General features: G+C 35.0%; 1 protein-coding gene across 1 annotated transcript; it reads right to left on the bottom strand.

The window, feature by feature from the left end:
• Window positions 1-1756: 1756 nt before the first annotated feature.
• LOC128223286 (uncharacterized) lies at window positions 1757-3203 on the bottom strand. Its single transcript, XM_052932571.1, has 2 exons — window positions 3095-3203; window positions 1757-2249 (listed from the first exon to the last, which is right to left on the bottom strand). The coding sequence occupies exons 1-2, from the start codon at window positions 3201-3203 to the stop codon at window positions 1765-1767; spliced, it is 594 nt and encodes a 197-aa protein (XP_052788531.1). The 3' UTR covers window positions 1757-1764.
• Window positions 3204-25791: the final 22588 nt, after the last annotated feature.

Raw genomic sequence — 25791 nt, 5'->3', positions numbered from 1 at the left:
CAACTATTAATTCAGACTACAACAGTCTTGTTTTTACTGGTACTATTAACATACTTGTCTTGTAAAGTCTACTCAGCGGTTACACACAACTAGTTTTCAGAGGGACATACAAACGGTGAGCTGTAACTTGTTTTAAGGCCGAATAAGCTACATTATGTTATTCAAAGGATCACTGTCACATCTATGATATGATTATAAGAATAAACATAATCATATATTGTTTAATATTATTGATTAATCATAAAATGTGACTCAAAAATCAATTTGGTTAAATGCGAATTAAATATCATCGTCAATTAAACTCGAACTTGATTGAATTGAAGGCCATTGGACTTAAAAGGACTATACACCAGATTGGCACCAACTTTTTTTTGACATAACTAGTAATATATTTTAATGGAAAAATAAGAAAAAACTACGAAACTAAATTAATTGAATACTATGTGATACTTCAGTTCGTAAATTTAAAAGTATTGTACACATCGATACCAAGTTTATGTCTTTATTTTCTCTTTTCTTCGCTATTTCATCATACGGAGTGCAGCACCTTTAAATACGCATTGTATTTATTAAACACGATAAAACACTTATAATCAATTCTATATTTAAATAAAAAGCTTAAAAAGGAATATTTTTGAAATTGATAATAAATATTAGTTAACATTTGTTCAAGTGAGATACGAACCTGAAACCGGTAAAAATAAGAAACATTTTTAACCGAATCATAGCCACTATACCACTGTCTCTCACCTTCCTACATTGTGGCAATTGTTGTGCATTAATCCCGCAAATATGTTAAAGTTTGGACGAATGCAGCCATTTGTTTGTAAATGAACATTTATTTAATGCCGTAACAACTACATGCATCAGTTGTATAAACATAGTGCAGGTTGATGACTTATCTGTTTTTGTTTTTGTTGTTGTTGATGTTGTTGAGTTTATAAAGGTCTGCCCGCGCCCTATAGTGTGGCTGCATTATAGCTTGACCCCGTCACATCCCCAAGTGTGACATATTTGGCTTATCTGGCAGCCAAAACCGCCACAACAGAAACGCCGTCGATTAAATCATTTGGTTAAAGTTGTTCTGGTATGTTTATTGGTTGGTCGATATTTAGCCAATAACGACTATTTACCAATTAGGATGCTTGCAAGTGCAAAATTTAACCAAAAATCACCGGCGGATAAGTGATCCAGTTGTATCCATTTTATCCCAGGTTTCCAATCGTAGTACCTCTGCCATTTACCATCGAAAACAACCTCGTATGTATCAAATTCTATTGGCAGCGTAATTAAATGCAAAGAATTCTGACATTGTAAACCGTCCATATACATCCGAGGTTTGCATGGAAAATGGTCGAGGTGTTCCGATTTCCTGGTTCTTATTAAGGTTGTTGTCTCCTGAAGGTTTTATTATTTTACTAAATACATATCAGTGTTAATATTCTCAAACGACATTTTACCTCATACGGGCAAATTTCAGGAATAAAAGCCAAACTTTAAACTACTGACACAAGACCCAAAGCTTCTAGCAAAAAAAACAACAACAAATAACAGAAGCTCAGAAGCAGAAGGTTTCATCTGTAATATACAACTACGAGAAACACATATAAATAGATACCATGTAGTTATAATAGTCAAAACATTTGCACACGAGTTCCAAAAAAGAAAGAAAACATAATCGCTTTACGTGTCGTATACTGGATCAAATGTCCTTAAGTTTAAAGGTATAAAATGTTTCAACAACTGTTACGATGGCTTCAACAATTAACCACCTAAATTGCAACAAAGGCTTGAAATGTCCGCGACGTCGGTTTGACCTGTTGCGGCATGCATCCTAGCTTGATTCATAATTTCTGTCAGGTTATTCATTTGCGAGGGCGGAATCTCTCGTAATTCGTGGAGCATGGATTCAAGAGCAGGCTCCGTCCTAAAATCTGTATCACAAATGAAGCTTGGTTTAGTGGTAACTTGTACTGGTTTAGCGTCCCTAGCTGTTACGATACCGTCTTCAATTTGGGCTGTTTCATCACCTCCTTGGTCTTGTGCGATGCTTTCCTCTTGTTCTTTTTTATAGCAGTAAATTTGCTGAAGATAAGTCATGGTTCTGTTAATGTAATAGGCCTTCTCGAAATCTTCAAATGACCGTCCGTCTATAGCATACTGCATATCTTTGGCATTAGAGGAATTCAGTCTGTGGCGATTATCACGCTTGGAAACCACAACGAGATTTGATTGTTCATCTATTCGACCTGAAAGGACATACATTAAAATAAATAATCAGTATATATTAACATGACAGAATATGTCCATTTTAAATAATTTTAATACAAATAATTGATTCATCGTAGGCTTGGGTATTTCTTCTCGCTGCCGCATATTCAACACATGAGGAGTGAAAGTGATTTATTTAAAAAAATAAAACAGCTCAAGTTTACATGGATTAAAGAAGCTGCTTAGATATCTATGTATTAAAGAAGCAGCTCAAACATCCATAGACTATCGAGCCTGCACAAACAAGTATAGATATTAGAATCAGCACAAACAAGTATTGATATTAGAATCAGCACAAACAAGTATAGATATTAGAATCAGCACAAACAACTATTGCTATTAGAAGCAGCTCAAACAACTATTGCTATTAGAAGCAGCTCAAACAACTATTGCTATTAGAAGTAGCTCAAACAACTATTGCTATTAGAAGCAACACAAACAACTTTTGCTATTAGAAACAGCACAAACAGCTATTGCTATTAGAAGCAGCTCAAACAACTATTGCTATTAAAACAGCTCAAACAACTATTGCTATTAAAAACAGCTCAAACAACTATTGCTATTAAAAACAGCTCAAACAACTATTGCTATTAGAAGCAGCTCAAACAACTGTTGCTATTAGAAGCAGCTCAAACAATTATGGGTTATAAAAGCAACTTAAACATACATAGTTTATTGAGTCGGCTCAAACATATATCGATTATTATACCGTCTTAAACATATATAGAGTACAAAAGCAGCTAAAACATATGCAGTTTACAGAAACAACTCAAACTTGTGTCCCCCACGGACCAATAATATGTATCTTAACAAATGGTCTTACCTTTTATTAAACAAGGTTCATTTTCTGATGTCTCCACGTTCTCTGCTAAAACACATTCGTTAAGTAAACCTCCAGTTAAACAAAATACAATACAAACAAATGATATCATTTTAACTTAATGTCTTGGTGTCGCACCGACTTGCGTAAGAGTGAGGGACATAAATGTTTTCCTTACATTTTACGAACGCTCACAAAGGCGGGATCACCCTTGATAAACTTTCTCCAGGGTCATCCGATACATACTTAACATGGGCAAACATTTTGAGATGAGTATAACAAACTACTTTTAGTTGGATTAAACACACTTGATCGTTACTGTACAATGGAACCAAGTTTCGGTGGCATTATTGTTTGATTTTTTTATAATAATGGAGTGAAATTCATTTAACCGCATGTTTTAAATAACTGTAATCATTTTAGGTATTGAATGTTTTCCATGTTAAAAGAGAATTGAAAATACTCCAAATATCATTTCAATTGAATAAAACACACATAAACATCCACATGGTTTTCAACGCGGAAAGAGTTATTATAGTATCACATTACTTATATTTAGTCTAGAAGATATGTCAGAACGTCAGTGCACATATACTGAAAATAAATTATAGATTTTTTTTAAAATGTTAATTAGCTTGTTAAGTTACAAAACAGCAAAAGCTTCCTAATTAATAACTGAGATACCGTGGTAAATTGATTACATCATTTACGATGTTCAAAATCATTATGAGTGTGAAATTTATATCTAAAAAAGCTGATGCTAGCAGGCGAAATTTTAAAACAAACAGATGCTCCTCATCTTCAATGCATTTCTAAACACTGACATTTGCACGGCTACAGGGCAACATTTTTAGTACGACGTTTCGGTACAAGACGGTTAGGCCGTCATTACGTAAAACGCGTAAAACTCTCCGGGCATTTGCACAGACAATTAGTTTAGTTTAAACTTATATAATTTTACAACGATTGTAAAACAAGCTACTGCAACTTATATTAATCACTCTCGTTGGCACGGTGTTACGCGAGAGTATGGTCTTGTGTTGTGGGGGGAACCGAAGTACCCAGATGAAACCAGTTGTCCGACTTGGTGACTACAAACCAAACTCACATGTACCCAAGCCAAAATCAAACCCATGTTGCCTAGGTGAGAAGCGAGCGTACTTACCTCTACACCAACCGGACACCCGATATACACAGACCATTAGGGAAAGTAACCGGACGGTAGCGAAGAGCTTAGTGTGGGATTTACAAAGCGTTACAATTCAGAGAGTTCCGCCTGTTCCTTATTCGGGCTTGTGTGAAATATACAGCTGCATAAACAGCTTCAAACGCCATGCAACATTCTTTCATCTAGTGAACTTATAATCACCAGGCCCAAATTTCTCGAAACTTTTTAAGCTTAACAGGCTTAAGTAGCTTATTTCAAATAGTCAAAATACATACTTAAATTTGATTTTGGTAAATGAAATATGGTTATTTTTGATGTCCATAAAAGAAATTACTATTTAAGGTTGAATAACTCTAAATGAAGTTAATCTTATACGAATCGTAGACAAAGATGAATAGAATAGTGAGATTAGCTAAATCATGTCATAAGGGATTTTAGAAGTTTCAAGAAATTGGGGTCAAATCCTTATGACTTACCAGTATTTACCAAAACGTCTTACAATGATATTTTGAACAAAATGCCACAATTTTAAAAACAAATGACACACTGATACGACCAAGAGATAACATCTTTGTCTTTTACAGTGGTATAAAATAGCATCATTAAGATGAAACTCTTATTAAAAATCAATAAATACACATGTATAACAAACATAAATTTTGAGTGATAAACCTTAAACTACTTACTAAATAATGTATTGATGAAAAATATTTATTACTAACAACAAGATTGTACCCGTGTATTTAATAGATGAAAACACAAAACTATTAAATGACTGGTGAATGCTAAAAGATTAACTACCATCTAATATCGTCTCATAAGGTAGAAATACCGCGTGTTCTGTACCTTTCTTTCAAATTTAACTCTGTTTCCTTCATAAGATCCATTGTTTACGACATTTAATCCATCCGTTTTGGTATATCAAAAAAAATATATTAATTGTGGTAAATCTTGTTTGGGAGTAAGAGTGCATCTTTAAGAACATAGCTGGTCGAACTATATTGAACTTTGGTAGCGACCGAGATAATAGATATCGGCACAACAAAACCCCGTTGAAAACCTCTATTCGTCCGTCTGTCTGTCAAATATTGTAAACACGATTCTTTAACAAAAAATATGCAGCATGCATTGTTTACTAAAGAATCGGGAATTGTTCGATATCAAGCCGAAATAAATTATTATTCCGTCGCATTTTACAGAATGAGTGTATCAAATTTGAAGTTCACAGCGGTTCACGCACGAACTAGCATTGAGATTATCAACAGTTTTAGCGCAGAACCATTGGGCGGTATAAACAACTTTATTAAAATGAAGGTTTGTTTGTACCGGTTGAATAGATTTAGCGAGACTTTCGTGAGGTTAAAAGGGCGTTTTCTTTGGATGAGACCTATCCATCGCGTTTCACGAACTACAGTCCTCTCAATCTATGTAAACACATGAGTAAGAGACGCTAATTATTAAAAAAAATACAGAAAATATATGATAAAAAATCTTAGCCTATAAAAGACCATGCAATTTTTTGCTTCTATACGTGTGAACTTATTGGATCTCCTTGTATTTTAATTAATGATGCAATCCTTGGCCAAAATTACAACGTTGTATCATTCTACTTATTTTCGTTCAAAATTATAAAATATTTGTATTTCAACAGCTATCAAATCGTAATGTTAAAGATGCACTCTTACTCCCAATTGAGATTAGACACAATTTATAGTATTGTTTGAATATTCCAAAAAGTATGAATAAATGTCGAAAACAATGGTTCTTATGAAGGATACCGAGATTAATTTAAAAGAACTGAACACAACATACGGTAGTTCTACCCTATGAGACTATAGTAGACCACAGTCAATCTTTTAGCATTCACCAATCATTAAATATGTTTGCGCTTTCGGCTATAACATACACGGTTACAATCTTTACATTAGTAATTAATATTTTCCATAAATTCATTTTTAGACTATCTGCGCATGCGCGCAGGTAGTCTTAAGACCGCAAACTCCAAAGAACTACTTCTATTCATGTCGTTTTAACCCATTTTTTGTCTCAATGCGCTCTATGTTTAATAGCAGAATGACGTCGAAACCATAAAAATAGATTATCCGAGTATGAGTTCTTGCTTGTTCGGCTATTTCCGCACTGTATTTCTGTATTCCGGAGTTTTATTTTTCGCAGAATATAACTATTTATAGATCGTTATATTTATCAGATTAGTGTGGGTCAAAATAATAGATGCTCTGGTAGGAAGGTAACATACTGATATTCACTCTGAGTTCAGCCCAAGATGTTTTAGATATTATTACCGACCGCAAGTGTACCATCGCCTGCAGGGTTTGGTATTATAACCTGGTGTGACCATGAAGCACGCTTATTTGTAAGGGTGTATTTCTAATATAACTTTTATGAGATAAGAAACAAAAATGATTGTCTGAAAGTCGAAATAGTTGTGTCCCAGGTTTCGCGTTGCTAATGCTTCAAATACTATGATTTGCCTGCTATACAATAACAAAATACTATTCATTCTATGATTTTTAGGCGTATACTTTTCAAATAAGATGTTTAAATTTTTTGCGTAAAAGCTTCTTTCCGGTGTATTCTTGGCATAGTTTTGGACATAAGCCTTTCAATTTATTCTAACACACATGCCCTGATACGACAGTGAGTTATGCATACTTTTGATGAAGCAAAGTAGTTCGGATTGAACCTGTAAAACACCCAAAGAGTGTGAAGCATTCATAACAGCACTAGTATTATTTCGAAACAGATATTACATAAAAAATAAATAACATTTATTTATCAATAATACTTGAAATGACACAATTATATTCCCATTCTTAGAACAGACAATTTCCGATAATCTAGAAATAGTTTCTCAACTACATTAACTGACTGATTTTCTAAAAATAGTTTCTACATACATTAACTGACCACATGTTTGCCCTCAACGCGGGAAAACGACCATCTGATAAGCTCCCCATTTTGATAGGAATTATTGCTAAAGTTATTCGTAAAAATAAAATCATTTTCCTTTAAACAGTTAAAACCTGTATGTTCATAAAACTTGCATTACGTATGATATATAATCAAAGCACTTATAATCTTTAGTAACGATTGAAAGGGGCATATATTGACTTTGTAACTTTAAATACATGGGGATACGTCGACTTAAGTGATAAGCTGTGCATCTTGAATGGAATTATTGCTGAAGTTGTTTGTAAAAAAATGATTTTCCTTAAACAAAACGTGTATGTTCATTAAAGAAAATGATATATGATGTATTGTATTTTCCTCTCGTATGATATCTAATAAAAGCAACGAAAACTCTTTAGCATGCATTGTCACATTAGATACATGGGGAGGGGGGTTTACGACGATTGAAGTGACATTTACATAAACGAAATGTCACAAGACGCCATAAAATAGGTAAAGCTACTGTTGTTTCCTCGCCCAGTGTGGGCAAAAGCACTCTTGGCCCTCGGCACATTTTTCACTTTTATCAATGTGCTCTTCACCCATTCCCATAGTTCAAATAAAATTTGCAACTCTCACATATTTGCCCGCAGATAGTCTTTCAGCGCCTCGCGCTTTGATTTAGTAAGAAGTTAAAGGTTTATCAGTCAAATTTGATGTTTGTTATTCATGTGTATGTATTGATTTTGAATAAGAGTGTGACTTTAACTATTTAGTGCACAAATGAAATATTAATGTGAACAAACAACTATTATACTAAAATACAATTTCAGCATTAACGGTTTTCCTTTAATAAATGTGCAATATTTTGTCGAAAACTTTGAATAAATACTTACTGAAGTAATCTTAGTAAAGTTCCGTACTATGCAAGCATATCTAGGTATTTCTTATAACCTAAATATCATCTTTTAAAAAAAAAAAACCCATAAACGTTAGGTGCTTTCCTATATTTTGTACGAGCATCAATCCATTATTTGCTTTTATAACAGTTTTACAAAACCGCGACAATTTACCTCTGCCAAATACTCATTTATTGGCGCTAAGGCCTGGGCGATTTAACTTTTGCGCCAACAACCATGTGACCACACCAAGCCGTAGCTAGTGAGTCAGTTAAGTGCGAACACCAAATAATTTCATGTTGGCGATCTACAGAAAATGGAACGAGCTTTCTCACTCCCTTTTCTGTATATTGTCAAAATGATCCTTAAATATTCATAGACTCCAAACCAATGACCTCAAAATATCACCTCAGAACTTATCATAGGGTTGAACTAAAACAAAAATGTGTTCAGGGGTATCAGGTAAATAGAGTGACATAACTCTTAATTGTTTTAATACAAATCATGACCCTTTTCATTAAAAAACAAACTGATTTTTCCGAATGTAATGTACACAACTTGTCCTTTGCTGTATGGCATTGTATGTCTCATTTAATGAGTCTTTGTCTGTGTCTGCGCTTGTGCAGTCCGTTGTTTTATTCAGATGCAATTAAACTTCTACTGTGCGTCCTTAACGGGCTTCTATTCAATTGCTTCCGATGAACGCAGCATTTACAGAATATCGCTGACAATACAACAACTCTGTATGCGACGTTAATTGAAAAGTTGACGTCATTGAAGCTACTGCTGGTCAAAAAGCAGAATTTATATTTCGCTCAATTGTATTTCAATGTTGCGATCTAAATGTTGTGAGTTTGATTTGTGGTCACCAAGCCGAACAAGTGAATTTCTTCCGGCTCTGTTTTAACCCACAACACATGACTACACTCTCGCGTAACATCGTGTCAACGACAGTGATTAATCTAATGTTGTAAAAACGTGTTTCACAATCGTTATACGGGTAAAAAAAAACAATTTAAACTTACCTTTCTGATAAGTATGTTTAAGTCATTTCGAAAAAACGATAAAGAAACCTGATTGTCTTTCAAACCGATTATAATAGGACTGTCAGAATCATTTTTTGTACGTTTTTCAATCTTAAAACAAAATAAAAATCAAGTAAGTTGATAACTTAAAGTTATCAGCAGAATAAGAGGGATATGTTTTAAATAAAATATGTTTTGAAACTCTAACACTCCATTTTGATAGCATATATATGGGTAACAAAGAAACTATAACGTGAAAACAAAAACATCATGCCTAAACATTATAGTATTTGAAACTTTTTGTCGATGTTGTATTTGTAAATTACTAAGTGTAAAATCCTGCCGAAATCGATATAACCCGAGAGCAAAAAAAAAGGTGTAACATGACACCCCGATGAAGCAAAATAATTCGACTTTCAGACTTTGGAAAAATCACCCCAGAGGGTTAGTTTTCGTATATGTGCGCATATTTCCTACCGATTGTATTTTTGTCACATAAACGGCGTATAATTAATAACCAATTTTTAATCATTAAACAAATGGTTTTATTACTCAACGTTTTAGGTATCAATCTCACTTAATTTAACTGTTTTAAACGCAATATACAAAGGAATACAAGTCGAACAAAGGCACAAATGCATACCTGGTCGGAAGAGATGTAAAATTCCTTCTATACAGTTTAAAATGGCTTTAATATTCAATTAAGGATTGCATGTTTTAGTATTGTGGTTTATAATGCACCAGTCAATTGTAACCACGGGCCCCCCAGGTACGGGGAATAGCGGGGACTTTGACTTTCGGTCCAGCCAACCCCGGGTAAAAGTCCCGCCCAGCGGGGACGAACTGATGGTAATATCCCCGCCAAATGCTCCCAAACCCCAGGGACCCTAGATAAGGCCCATTCCCCGCTATATTTTGCGCGAAGACAAAACCACCGCATTCACCCGGCACTGCGGGGACACCTAAAAGGTGAAAACACGGCCCATTTCCCCGGCTATCCACGGAACACCCCCGGACCTGGGGGGGTACAATTGACTGGTGCATAAGTGTACAAAAATGTTTCATCATTGCTCTGATAAATAATTTTCACACACATATGATCCTGATTTCTATTTCTAAATATTTCGTTATTATAATAACACTATATTTTTGCAAAGAAATCTGAGATAGTTCTACTACAGTACTGAAAAATGACACTTTAAATATAGTTGGACGTAGTATCAATTCGTCTTTTGGGAAGCGTCAATGGCGTCACTTGTTCCATCGACATCATATAAATATTATTGCAGTTCAAGTTATTTGAGCAATCAAAAAGTAAAGTTGATTTATTATTAGAGATATTCCGACAACATTTCGTCGTTAAATATAATGCAAAGTATATACATTCTATCTATAAGTGCGGGATGGGAGGGTTAATATTTTTTATTAAAAATATTGTCTGCGTCAAACACAGTAAATGTATAATTCACCTGTTTTGTTCATTGTTCCTTTAATATCACAGTATGAAATATACATTCGTTAATGAATCCGGATACGGTCGGCGTTCGAAAGCCTGTTTTTAAACCCAAGGTGTTTAATTGACTGTGCCGGACCAGTAACCCAAATCAGTACATATTATGATAATTTATTAAATAGTTGCAATATACCATGTCAAATCAAATCAAATCAATGGGCGAAACGGCGCAGAATAACTCTGGCGACATTTGATCTTTGCCTACACAGAGAACAGAATCCAACTCCGAAAATTTTGATTTATTTTTCCAAAAGAAACAATGAAATAGGTAATGTTCAATAAATATAATTTTACAGCAATAAAATTCCAGGTCGTAAACATTTTCTGAAAATTGATCAATGTGAAAAATAAATGATTGTTGTTTCGCTCGTCCTTCACCTAAAGTGTTATTCGGTGTTATTAAAAAAAATAAAATAAACACGTTCGCATGGTGAATTCGTTGTATGGGAATAATTTAAACATTCTGACATCATGCAATCATAAGTAACAATCCTAGATTCACCTTCTGTCAGATGTATTAGAACGCGGTCCATGTCTTATATTGCACAATCGTGCTGTGATCCAAATTCATTCAGTACATGTTCCAATCGGACCATCTCGGCCATTTTCCTTCGAAATAACCTCGGATATATATGCACGCTTTACAATATCCAAATGCTTTTCAATTAACTACGCTGCAATTAGATCGCGCAGTAATTTCAAAATAGCTTAGTGTGACAGTTGTTTACAATTTTGGGTACTCATATTTTTTCAGCAAAAAAGTCACCTGTCTGACATTTTACACAAAGTTTCGACAGACAAAACGAATTTGAAGGCTTTGCCGCCCTATTAATTTTACGAACCACTTTCACTTATGCACCGGCATATATCCGAGGCTAGTTGTGTAGCGGAGATGGCCGAGGTGTTCCGAATGCCCATGTTCAAGTGAGCCTTTTACATAGATGTTATCACACAGCTTATTTTTTATATTTCCAATTGCATTTAAAGGGTCTCTCTCACATTTTATAGGGTCAGCTATCGAAACAAAATACATGCAATGTGAAATGTGAACTAAATGCTTGATAAAATGATAACACATTTTCAAATTTTCAACTTACAGACCTAGCCCCAATTTCTCAAAACTTATAAAGCTTACCAATAATAGCCAAAATAATACTCAAAATTGATTTTGATAAATGAAACCTTTGTGAATTGTGATTTCTATACAGATAATTCATATTTATTTTTCTTCATTTTTAAAAAAAATCTTAGAGAAGTAATTATTATGCAAATTGTAGTCAAACAAAAATAGCGAGCCTATAAAAATCCTGTTATAAGGGAATTTAGAGTTTCGAGAAAATGGGTCCTGTTGTTTATCAGTGTTTTAAGAACTATAGAAAAATGCTATATATTTCCGAAAGAAAAGTCAGTAACGTTGTTGAAAAATTGTACTATTATAGGCTTAGATTAACAGGAATATGTTATCTAAGAATCTAACCGCTACTGCTCGGTGTTTGTTCATAAAAGTAAGTAAGATAGCTCAATTTCAACTATGGTTAAACAAATTCTGTGAGTGAGACCCTTTAAAAATTGTTTTAACTTTCAGCCCATGCTACAACACAAACTCGACAGATCTGATTGTTCTTCTCCACTTAATGCGGACTTTCTGACATCATCCAAAATGTGGGAAATGTGGTCAACTGACATTTGTCCCAGCTCGTGTAACCAGTGTTCGAGCAATGGATCTGTCCGGACAGAACTTGTGGTAGTCTTTGGATCACTTGTAGGGTTTTGGTCAAGTGGTCTTGATGTTGATACTCTGCTAGAACTGTCCAGTCTGTTTAATTCATTCTTTTGATGTTGCGCTTTGTTTTCACGTTCTTTTACACTAAAGTACAACTGTTTGAGATAGTTCATGGTTTGGGAAATTAGATAAGCTTTTTCGTATTCCTCAAATGATGGCCCGTTTGTATTTCCTGATTGGAATATCACTTGTGGCTGGTCAGTAGTGTCTCTTTTTGTTCTTTTGTCGGTAACTTGTTCAGCAGGCTCTATAATTAGATCTGTAGATATTTGTTCTGGAAATCAAGGTAAAAATCACATGAAATATAGTGACTAAATCAATATGATCATCAGCAGCAACAGAGGCAGCAACTATTTATAATTATCTAATTCAGCTTCGTTATATCACATATATAGCAAGTGTATACAAACAATCAATATATTTTAAAGTGCTTTTTAGATTTTAGGGGTCGCCATTACGTATTTCAGATTATAATATTGGTTTAATTTAGTTCATTATTGCCAAACCAGATGAAATTTCAAGTGACACTCTTATTCAAAATAAATACATACACATGTATAACAAAAATAAGTTTTGAGTAATAAACCTTTAACTACTTACTAAATAATGCATTTTTGGAAAATATTAATAACTGATAACAAGATTGTAACCTTTTATTTAATAGCTGAAATCGCAAACATATTAAATGATTGGTGAGTGCTAATACATTAACTGTGATCTACTGTTGACGCATAAGGTAGAAATACCGTGTTTTCTGCACATTTCTTTCAAATCAAACTAGGTATCCTTCATAAGAACCATTGTTCTCGACATTTGTTCATCCTTTTTGGTGTATTTAAGCAATTGTTTTAATTGTGGTTAATCTTATTTGGGAATAATAAGTGCATCTTTAAAAAACATAGCGTTAATATTATTTTAATTTAAAATCATCTTAATATATTACTGGAACGTTTCTATATTTTGTTTTCTTACCATTAGCATTCCTGGCATCGGACAGAACGTGATCTTGTTTAGTCGGATAAGCGTTTAGGACGCACACACATGCGCACAGCAGAACTACCATTGTTGAGATCTCATTGAGTTTTTTTAATTTTCCCATTTTGATAGGCAAAAGTAGGGATTTGTTCTTTTGAATTGCTCAATTCAGTAAGTCCGTAAAATATTGTCACTTTTAAACGTTTAAAAGTGGCTAGTCACTGTCATCTTCGTTTACATACACTTCTGACGCAGGCGCGAACTTTGTCTGCGCAATTAAAAACAAATTAAAAACAAAAACACTTTAATTCAGTCGCTCGAGTGTTGATAGAATAGCACCCAGTACTTTATCCGCTAAATTCGATCCAATCCCTTTAAACCTTGACTCACATTTGAAATTAAACTGAATAAGTCTAGCGGGATTCATCTTCATTTATACGCTAACCACGATAAGCAGATACGTAAGTACGAGACAAACAATGGTGATTGTTTTCGCTGTGAGTATGAGAAAATGTGGTCCACTTCTACCACGGAGTGATAAGGTTAACCTGGTGTAGAGTTGCTCATCGTTTATTTGAATATTTGAACAATCTTGGTTCGTCATAGTTCGCAGTGTCAGTCCGATATGATGAAAAAAATGCTTTATGTAATTATTTACATAAATTTCACTATCTCTGACTGACACTGCCATATTTTGGGCACGTATACTCTTAAACAAAGTGGCTGAAGAAGTCGTATTAAAGCTGAACTATCACAGATTGACCGTTTTGACAACTTTGTTTATTTGTTTTCAAGGAGTAAGCCAATTTTTGCGTTAATGACTCGAAACCAGTGATATTAGACTGCTGACAAAAACTGCAGATTTTTTTTCATATTTACGGTCGAAAATTGATGTTTTATGGTTTAAACTAGCGCTTTAAGAAAATGAGTATATCGGCATAAAGCATCAATTTTCGAACCCATATACTATGCAAAACTGCGATCTGATTTCTTTCATTTACACAAAAATTAGCTCATTCCAAGGCAAAAAATGTTGTCAAAACCGTCAATCTGTGAGAGTGCAGCTTTAAACAAAAAAGCTAAAAATTCATATTAAAATATGCATCAAATTATGCAATGCAATCAGATCCCTTATTTTAAGGGACTCGTTCACGTATAATAAGATAAGACATCGAAAAACAATATTTCGTGTGAAAATCAATGTGTGTCATTAAAAGTTTAAAATACAGCTTTTATTTAATATTTATTTAATAATTGATTATACAATTCTCTATCGTACTGAAAGGCTTTAATATCGCTTTTAACAACCTAAGTGTGAAAATCAAATCAATTTGATTTTTTAAAGGATCACTGCCACCATATAATTTATGAACGATTCATTTTAAATCACATGTTTGTATTGGTTACAGATTATTATTGTATTGTCAGACAGACAGACAGACAGACAGTTTATTTCGACTTGTACAATGTACATCGTCAACAACACATATGTTTATACTAGTCAATGTCAACGTGTATGCATGATAACAAACAATGTAATACTAATAAGTATATATAAATACAAAAATAAATAAATCATCTATCTAAATCAGAGGATGAACTAATATTACAGTATTAAGTCATAACATTAATTATCGTGGATCTTACTTTAAGCGAATCTTTAACAAACAGACATAGTTTAATAAGCTCTATTTTATCATTTGATTGCAACAGTTGTAAATATTTAAATACAGACGGTCTTGTATAAAAGCATTTCTTAATATATTTTTTTCTATAATCATTAAAAGCTTGACACACACAGATAAAGTGAAATTCATCTTCAATATCATTGGAATTACTCAACTGTCATTCGAAATTAAAAAATACAAAATTTATACATTTATTTTAAATATTGATATAGTAAAAGGTCATACCAACCCTGTAACACAGCCCTGGCTGCTTTAAATTTCACATTGACGGAAACTGTGATTAAGCATTGACCTTATAATTCTATTTGAATTGAAATTCTATACAATTTCAGTCAACCCAGACAAAATATTCAGGCTGAAATGACCCCTAGCCATTTTTAAAATATCAATGGCCTGACAAATGAACGCATTCATATTGCAAGTTTGCATGCAATGCATAAAAGATAAAACACAAGAAAAGCATATACTAGTATGTATAATGCTACTTTTAAAGGTGTTGTATCATCGTTAAAACGTCACTCGCGATAAACTTGTATACAGTCATTCGGAACTCCTAGGCCATTTTTTCAAAAACAACCTCGGATGTATTTGGACGGTTTACATACTCAAAAAGTGGTACGTTTAAGTCCGCCGCAAGAAGATCGCGTAGTAATTTTATTTAGCAGTTAAACTTTGTGACTTAACTCTTGGGATTCTTAATTATGTTTGCAAAAATACAATTCAATGGCAATCAATTTAAACTTAGATCAATAAATACAACTCTAAAACACTACATTTAATTAATGATATAATTCAAAATTTTACGAACTACTTCAACTGATGTACTTGCATACATCCGAGGTTGTTTTCGATAAAATGACCGAGGAGCTCCGAATGGTATACAGTATGTAACTAAATAAAGATAATAGTGGTTCACTTGATCATGGCATGAATCACTTCTTCAATAGGCGGTACTTCCGAAACGTGTCTGAGCTACAAACTTCGTGCCAAACTTTGCCTACACTGTTTGCAAGTTCATCTTTCCGCCTCATTTGAAGTGGTCAAGAAGTGCAAGGGTAAGGGCGCGTTAAAGACTCCGGATTGTTGTCTTAATTTGGTAAATATAGCTTAGGCGTTTTATGTTAAGCGAATGACGTAACACATTATTGGTTGTACGAACGATGTTTGTCTTTGACATGTGATGTCTATACTCCTACACAAATGCCATTCACGGGCTAAATGTGTAGTTTTTATGTGCATTATGTAAATTCAAGCCCACCTCAGCTGGGCGGTTCAATGTTAATAGTATTTACCAAAATACTTGGTAAATGGCCGGGCGGCACAGAGATGTTTTTTGTTGTTATCTTTGTAAAAAAAAATGACGTTTGATCTGTGGGCCTCTAAGCAAATGGCATACATGTGTTGTCAATGCAGTTGTGTACATTCTGTTAAGCCCCCTTCTGCAGGACGAACGTTAAGTAATGGTTAAGGGTTAAGTTTGTATTTACCGATAAAAAGTGATCGGGAGACACAGAGGTTTAATTTTGTAAATGAGCAGATTTATAGTGACATTTCACTTCCGTTCAATTAGATAAATGAGCTTGGATTAAACATAACTCTAAATGCCGTTTATATATTGTATCGTAATAGTTTATATTGATAATGCTTATTAATGTCGCCTTTATATGACGAGATTTACCCTGGGGGGCAAATATGTTCATATAAACGCAAATCCAACAGCGGTGAATTTACCCTCGGGAGCAAAACCCCGAGTATGCAGATGGGTAACATCGCCCACGTGGGTATTTAATATCATATAAATGCAACAATTGACCCCACCCCCAACCTCCCCCGGGTTAGTATTTCAATTTTGGCTTGGTTTTATAATATATAGTTGACTAATTAAACCAATTAAAGGGAGGTAATTGATTTTTATAAATACAACATGTATTTATTATATTCATCTTGCTTTGTAATTTCTTAGCAGGCTGTTTCTACTAAGGACTGAAATGATTGAAATACCATGTTTATACATGACTTAATTATTTTGTTTTCAAGTTTAGCTGTAAGGTATTTCTTATATGATATTAAAATATTGCTTTACTTTTATATACATTTAAGTAAATTATATCGCGCTCCTATTTCAGCCGATTCTTTACAAGTTATCAATTATCAACCTTGTAATTCATTTATAGAACGAAACAAACATAAAAGGGTACAGTGTTTTTTGACAGTATGACAATCTGTTTTTGTTTTTTTCTTCATTTCTTCATGATATTACTGCAACATAACATGGCTAAGTGAGTAAGAGTGGCATCAAATACTGATAGGTACCATTTATCACGTTAGTTATGTCACTTTTACTGAAATAAATGTTTAATGAAATTTCCAACACAAACTATTGCCGTATAAATTTATCGCGTCAAAAAATAAAAATAAAACGGGGAGGGGGGGGGGGGGTGACAAATTTGCACCAAGGGAAAATTTTCGGCATATAAACGCTACATAAGACAAGTACGAGTATGACACGACATCAACTATATATCATTTCCACATGTCTTTGAAGTATCATTTGACCTTTCATAAATGATGTGTCGCGGGACAAACAAACACCCGATGGTACCTTCCCCGTTTTGTTTTCTCTAGGTCATAGTTAAGTGAGATTATCATAGACGTCAGTCCGGCTTATCGATAATATCCACAAACTATTCTGGTGTACAATAAACTACTCTAAATAGCTTCAAAAGTTGCACAATGTCTTGTCCTTCTTGACCAGGAGCTCTATCGCAGCTTATCAATTAAGGGCAATATTATATAAAATCATTAGCCTGATATATTTTGCCATCAAAATATGATTTTAAGGCAATATTTTATATTTCTAGGCGTAACAAAATTATACAGTCTATAACCGTTAAAAATGAAATTCGCGTCACGGTAAACAACCTATAATCTTATATTTTTCTAGAAGCATCAACTTAAACCTATTTTTTTATTTATAACATAGGTATATAGATTTAGTCATTGGTGTATTATAATTGTGGTAAACAAAATGTTCTAACCAAGCTCCTGATGAGTTTTAATTTATCATGATTTTATAGTTATATTTTTTTAAATGTTTGTTGTCCATTAAAAATCTTTTGAATGTTTTAATCTATTCCAAAAGCGAGTATGGCATTACAAACATTTGTATTGATTCCCTTCAGACGTAAAGTTGATGTAAACAATAAACTTTAGTAGCTTCACCACCCAACTGAGATGCAACAGCGACTGTAATAACAACCTGAAGTATTATGACATTTGTAAACAGCCTCTCATATTACATTACTATATTTAATATGTATCTCAAATTGATTTTGATATGTACCTCTTTTTTTCTTTGATACCTTTTTGTATGTTCTTTAACTAACTCTATTTCTTTCTCTTTTTTATGCCATGCATCGTTATGATCATTCTGACTATGCTTATATGTATTATATTTTGTCAAGAAAGTTTTATACAACATGTTTACGACGATAAACAATTCTGTCTATCTGCCTGTCTGTCATTATGTCTGTCTGCTGATATATTAAGATTTGAGTGCTATTATATTCATGAAGGCAGCATGTTTTTGTTGAATATTTTCGTTTGAGTAACTTTCTTGGCATAATGTTCGTACTTATCGCTCTTCGTCAATGGCGGAGTTGTTCAATTTTGGGCTATTTATGCCTTTCGAGATTTTCCGACTTCGTAAAACTGCAGAAATTCATAGTTATCGTATGCTCGATCGTAAGTAGGAGTGATCCCTTTGATAAATCTAAAAAAACAACTTTTAAGTTAGATTTCACTATTTGTCATAGGACGCCAATGCAGGAGTTCAATCCCTTCAAATAAATGAGAGTTATGTCGATGGCCAATTCTAGAATGACCGTCATGGCCCTCCTCATCTTTCGTAACTTGCCGTGCTTAGGCGGTACCTTTACATTAATTTACAAATGGCGATATATGGATAGCTATGCTAACGTAAGTTATCTTGTAGTGCTATGTGTCTATCGCTTCTTGTTGTTTTTGAGGCCTTGACTATTGTCAGTGTAATGAATGAATATGGCAACTGGCTCTTGTCCCAGTAATCTTCATTTTTTATGTTGGAAAGGTTTGTCCATATATGCAAATATATGTATTTGTCAATTACAGGGCATCTCCAACACCAGGTAAATACAATCATCACATTGGACAAATTCCATTCGATTATCTATAACAACAGTTTAAGTACTATGATACGTTTATTTCATTCTTACTGGGTTTTGCAGAAGTCTTGATAACGGGGCTCAATATTCACTAAAGTCTTTGGTTTCTGTACAAGGCACAGGCCCTCATTTCTCGAAACTTATTAAGCTAAACTTGATTAAGAAGCTTATTTCAAAGAGCCGATGTACTTGCTTAAATCAAAACATGATAATTGTAAAATAGTTCATTGTGATTATTATTAAGATAATTCCTATCTCAAGTACAAAAAGAAGTAAATATAACACAAGTTATTGAACCTCGAAATTAGCGAGCTCATCTTAATCATGGTATAAGGGCCTAAAGAAGGTTTGAGAAATTGGGGTCGGGTGTATATAGTAACGTTTTAAATACTATGCTATGTTTATTTAATGCTAAACACTATATTACAGAAGACTTCTTAACGGGGCCATATAAGCACTTACATCGAACAAAATACACTTTTTGACTACTTTTTAATACCTTAAACATTATTGTTAACAAAATTTTTTTTTGACCATATGCAACAATTTAAACCATATATGGCCTTCAAATTCACGGAAATTAAGACATGCAGTTGTGAGTCCTGAGTGTCAAACGTAATGCACCAGTCAATTGTAAACACGCCCCCCCCCCCAGCTCCGGGGACTAGCGGGGACTTTGACTTTTGGTCTAGCCAACCCCGGGTAAAATCGCCGCCCTGCGGAGAACCTACGGAGACGAACTGCTCGTGAACCCCCCGTCAAATGCCCCCGAACCCAAGGGACTCTAGGTAAGGCCCATTCCCCGCTATATTTGGCTGGAAGACAAAACCACCGCATTCACCCGGCACTGCGGGGCCACGTGGAAGGTAAAAAACACGGCCCATTTCCCCGGCTAACCCCGGTATGCCACCGGACCTGGGGGGGGGGGCGTGGTTACAATTGACTGGTGCATAAATTCAAGACGTTAGTGAACAATTAGCCTCTATACCTCGTTATTTGTAGAACACAAACGAACAATCCAGATTTGAATCTTTGATATTTAGATCGAGCACATTGAACAACAATGCATATAATTCGCAAAGAATTCAAAACTAAACGTAACACATTTATAAACGAAAATGTATGAAAATTTGCTTGAACAATAGCAAAGACATCTTGTATTTGCAGACGTCATAAACAAAGGATGTGTCTATATAATTGTATAGATTTCATTCGAAAAACAATCTTTAAAGGGAATAATATTTTACAAACACTCGTATATTCAAGCAAACAGCAAATGTAACACAATGTCTGCCAATGGTTTAACTATTCACAAAGCTTATCAACAGAGGTGTAGATGTCCGAAAGGTCCTTCATCTCAGTGAACGCCGAGTCCGTAGATACCAGCGATTCCCGGTGGTCAGGATGGTCCCAAAAACGTAGCCTTTGTTCACACGGGTAATCAATCTGGAAATAAAGAACGTCATGAGGCTACTTTCACGAACAATCAGACAAGATACTATATCCACCTAAAAATATCATTACCCGTTTAAACAGATGAGATAAATCGCGATCTAAAGGCTACAAAGCTTTAAAGGGACTCACTCATGTTTTTACAAAATGTTGTTGCAATTCATTAGGATTTTCAAAACAAAGATACTGACGGATGGAGCCCTTCAACAAATTCTGATATATGCTCAAATATTGAACTAAGTCCATAATTTTGAAAAAAGGCTTAGATTCAAGGTAAACTAAATGTTAAATTATCACTATGTAAAAGTCCTCGTGGGCGACCGGTTTTGTTGCCATTTTTTTCTTGATCGTACAGCCGTCGGTTCGCTGCCCACACAAAACAGTTTTCAAATACGTTAATTTCCTTTGATCTGCCATTTCTGTATCAAAGAGTAAATTATCATAATATGTGCTTTTTGATCCACTACCGTGAAAAAATATTGGGCCCAAAAACATTAGCGAGTCTCTTTAAGGCAAGTGAGTTTGTTAAGTTATTATTTTTACAGACAATATATATTATTGTTATGACAATGCAATCTAAAATTTTGTGTTACCATTGTTCAATGATTTTTCAGGCGACATGTCCTAAGACGGTTTTCTTACCTTACATATATTCAATCGTGTTATAGCAGACTTTCTGAAAGATAGGAATAGACCATTACTGATTTAATTCACTGTGTTGATTAAGATATTTTCTACATCACCCATTGTTTCACAACAATGTTTACAAAAATCAGCCAATGAGCAGCAAAATAAAAGTTATTTAAATGATATAAGGATTTTTCGCTGTTAAGACATGTTGCCTGTTCACTTTTATGATGTATTCTGTTAAGTCTCCATTTAAAAAAATGCTGAACTTTGCAACAAAACTAACATTATTTATTCAAAACCCAGCAAGGAAAATCAACCGCTAACATATGATAAGTTCCTTACATCTTCATAGTTCTTGAACGCCACATTATTGTTGGCACAGTCGTCATCACAGAGTTTATGGTCATCTCCGTGTGAGCTGGACTTGGCAAATCGAACCAGTTTGCACATCAACTTCGCCTTGCGCCTTAATTAACAAAGATGAATTAACGCAACAATGGAGCAAGGTGAAAAATAAGCAAAGCATATGTAAATGCTAATATAGTCACCATTACCCCACAAACGTTCTTATCTCGTTACCTTTTAATTACTATAAAATGTATGCCTCACATATTGTTTCTGTGTGTTATAAAATATAGACGAGTTGAGTTAAGTTGAGTGGAGTTGAGTATAAAGAAACTCAGTGCACAAATAAAACAAGTACATATTTAGACTACTTATAATTATATTATTATATATAATTATATACGTATTATTGAACTTGGCGCGAAAGGTATTCCCACACCTTAGAAAGAAATTATGAAAAGGGGACAATAAAACATGTGCTAACTTTCAATGAACAGTCTTAATAAAAACAACACTACTTGGAAATGGCATTTGATTCTGATGGTCATATTCATAGGGAAATCAATTATGAAATATAATGTTTTTTAACGATCTACTATATTATTTCGTAAGAAACCTCTGAATAGTAAATGACATATTTGATAATAAATATATGATTATGATCGATACATAGTTTTCTTAAGGGTCAAGCTTGCTGGAAACTGAAACAATGACCTACCTGTGTAGTTTGCCTTTGCAGTAACATGAAACAGTACATAAAATGACCACCAATAAAAACGCAATCAATGACGTCACAACAATGATGGCGGCAACATGATCGCGATGTTTCGATGGTATGTCGTCAGAGGGAGGACCTGTGATGATTCGTGGACCGTGAGGGCCGCTGATGATGCGTTGTCCATGGGGTGCGGTGATGATTATAGGGCGAATCGTCGGAACTGGTTCGCCATTTACTACAATAATTATACCGCATGAGAACATCATTGATAAACCAATCGGAAAATATCGGGCATCAACACGGTTAACCGAACATCTGATGTATTCTGGTGCTTAAAGTGTTTCAACAAGCATTTTTTTTTAATAACTGAAATTTATTCGAAGTCAATTGTATTAATGTATTAATCATGGAGTGGAGTTTAATGCATCCGAGGTTGTTTTCGAAGTTAAATGGCAGAGGTTATCCGATTGCATGGAACGGAATTTTGAACAAACCATTTTCATGAAAATTCCGTCAGTATGGCCATACCGTCATTATGTACTTATCGTGAACAAGAACTTTGCGTTGCTATTAACATACCGTCGTCATTAATGTAGCGCCATTGTAAAAATACCGTCAGCAAACACATACCGTCATCATGAACATACCATCATTATGAACATACCGTCATCATGAACCTACCATCAGCATGAACATACCGTCAGTATGAACATACCGTCATCACAAACCTTCCGTCATCACGAACCTTCCGTCATCACGAACCTTCCGTCATCATGAACATACCGTCATCATAGACATACCGCCACCATGAGCCAACTGTCATCATAAACACACCGTCATCATGAACATACCGTCATCATGAACATTCCGTCATCATGAACATTCCGTCATCATGAACATTCCGTCATCATGAACCTACCGTTATCATGAACATACCGTCATCATGAACCTACCGTCATCATGAACACACCGTCATCATGAACATACCGTCATCATGAACATTCCGTCATCATGAACATACCGTCATCATAGACCTACCGTCATTATGAGCCTACCGTCATCATAAACACACGGTCATCATGAACATACCGTCATCATGAACATTCCGTCATCATGAACATACTGTCATCATGAACATTTCGTCATCATGAACATTTCGTCATCATGAACAGTCCGTCATCATGAACAGTCCGTCATCATGAACAGTCCGTCATCATGAACATACCGTCATCATGAACATTCCGTCATCATGAACATACCGTCATCATGAACATTCCGTCATCATGAACATACCGTCATCATGAACATTCCGTCATCATGAACATACCGTCATTATAACTTACTGTCATCATGGAACTACCGTCATTCCGTCATCATAAACATTCCGTCATCATAAACATACCGCCATAATGAGCATACCGCCATCATGAACATTCCGTCATCATAGACCTACCGTCATCATGAAGATACCGTCATCATGAACATACCGCCATCATGAGCATACCGTCATCATGAACATTCCGTCATCATGAACATTCCGTCATCATGAAGATACAGTCATCATGAAGATACCGTCATCATGAACCTACCGTCATCATGAACACACCGTCATCATGAACATACCGTCACCATGAACATTCCGTCATCATGAACATACCGTCATCATGACCATTCCATCATCATGAACATACCGTCATCATGACCATACCATCGTCATGAACACATCGTCATCTTGAACATACCGTTATCATGAACATACCGTCGTCATGAACATACCGTCATCTTGAGAAATATGACATCATAAACATACCGTCATTATGAACATACCGTCACCATGAACATACCGTCATCATGAAAATACCGTCATCATAAACCTACCGTCATCATGAACATACCGTCTTCATGAATATACTGTCATAATGAATATACCGTCATCATGAACATACCGTCATAATGAATATACCGTCCTAATGAATCTACCATTCGTCATCATGAACATACCGTCATCATGAACATACTGTCATAATGAATATACCGTCATCATGAACATACCGTCATAATGAATAGACCGTCCTAATGAATCTACTATTCGTCATCATGGACCTACCGTAATCATGAACATACCGTCATCATGAACATACCGTCATCACGAACCTACCGTCATCACGAACCTTCCGTCATCATGAACATTCCGTCATCATGAACCTACCGTTATCATGAACATACCGTCATCATGAACCTATCGTCATCATGAACACACCGTCATCATGAACATACCGTCATCATGAACATTCCGTCATCATGAACATACCGTCATCATAGACCTACCGTCATTATGAACATACCGTCATCACGAACCTACCGTCATCACGAACCTTCCGTCATCATGAACATTCCGTCATCATGAACCTACCGTTATCATGAACATACCGTCATCATGAACCTACCGTCATCATGAACACACCGTCATCATGAACATACCGTCATCATGAACATTCCGTCATCATGAACATACCGTCATCATAGACCTACCGTCATTATGAGCCTACCGTCATCATAAACACACGGTCATCATGAACATACCGTCATCATGAACATTCCGTCATCATGAACATACTGTCATCATGAACATTTCGTCATCATGAACATTTCGTCATCATGAACAGTCCGTCATCATGAACAGTCCGTCATCATGAACAGTCCGTCATCATGAACATACCGTCATCATGAACATTCCGTCATCATGAACATTCCGTCATCATGAACATACCGTCATCATGAACATTCCGTCATCATGAACATACCGTCATTATAAACTTACTGTCATCATGGAACTACCGTCATTCCGTCATCATAAACATTCCGTCATCATGAACATACCGCCATAATGAGCATACCGCCATCATGAACATTCCGTCATCATAGACCTACCGTCATCATGAAGATACCGTCATCATGAACATACCGCCATCATGAGCATACCGTCATCATGAACATTCCGTCATCATGAACATTCCGTCATCATGAAGATACCGTCATCATGAAGATCCCGTCATCATGAACCTACCGTCATCAAGAACACACCGTCATCATGAACATACCGTCACCATGAACATTCCGTCATCATGAACATACCGTCATCATGACCATTCCATCATCATGAACATACCGTCATCATGACCATACCATCGTCATGAACACATCGTCATCTTGAACATACCGTTATCATGAACATACCGTCGTCATGAACATACCGTCATCTTGAGAAATATGACATCATAAACATACCGTCATTATGAACATACCGTCACCATGAACATACCGTCATCATGAAAATACCGTCATCATAAACCTACCGTCATCATGAACATACCGTCTTTATGAATATACTG

The sequence above is a fragment of the Mya arenaria genome, chromosome 17, assembly GCF_026914265.1.
Source record: "Mya arenaria isolate MELC-2E11 chromosome 17, ASM2691426v1".
NCBI lineage: Eukaryota > Metazoa > Mollusca > Bivalvia > Myida > Myidae > Mya > Mya arenaria.
Note: the sequence above shows the minus strand (reverse complement) of the source record. Positions and strands in the feature narration are given on the sequence as shown.

Excerpts from the sequence above, each read along its gene's own strand:
- LOC128223286 (XM_052932571.1), bottom strand. The coding sequence starts at position 3,203 with ATGATATCATTTGTTTGTATTGTATTTTGTTTAACTGGAGGTTTACTT. Across the intron at positions 2,250-3,094 it reads TGAACCTTGTTTAATAAAAG|GTCGAATAGATGAACAATCA; the intron begins GTAAGACCATTT and ends ATGTCCTTTCAG.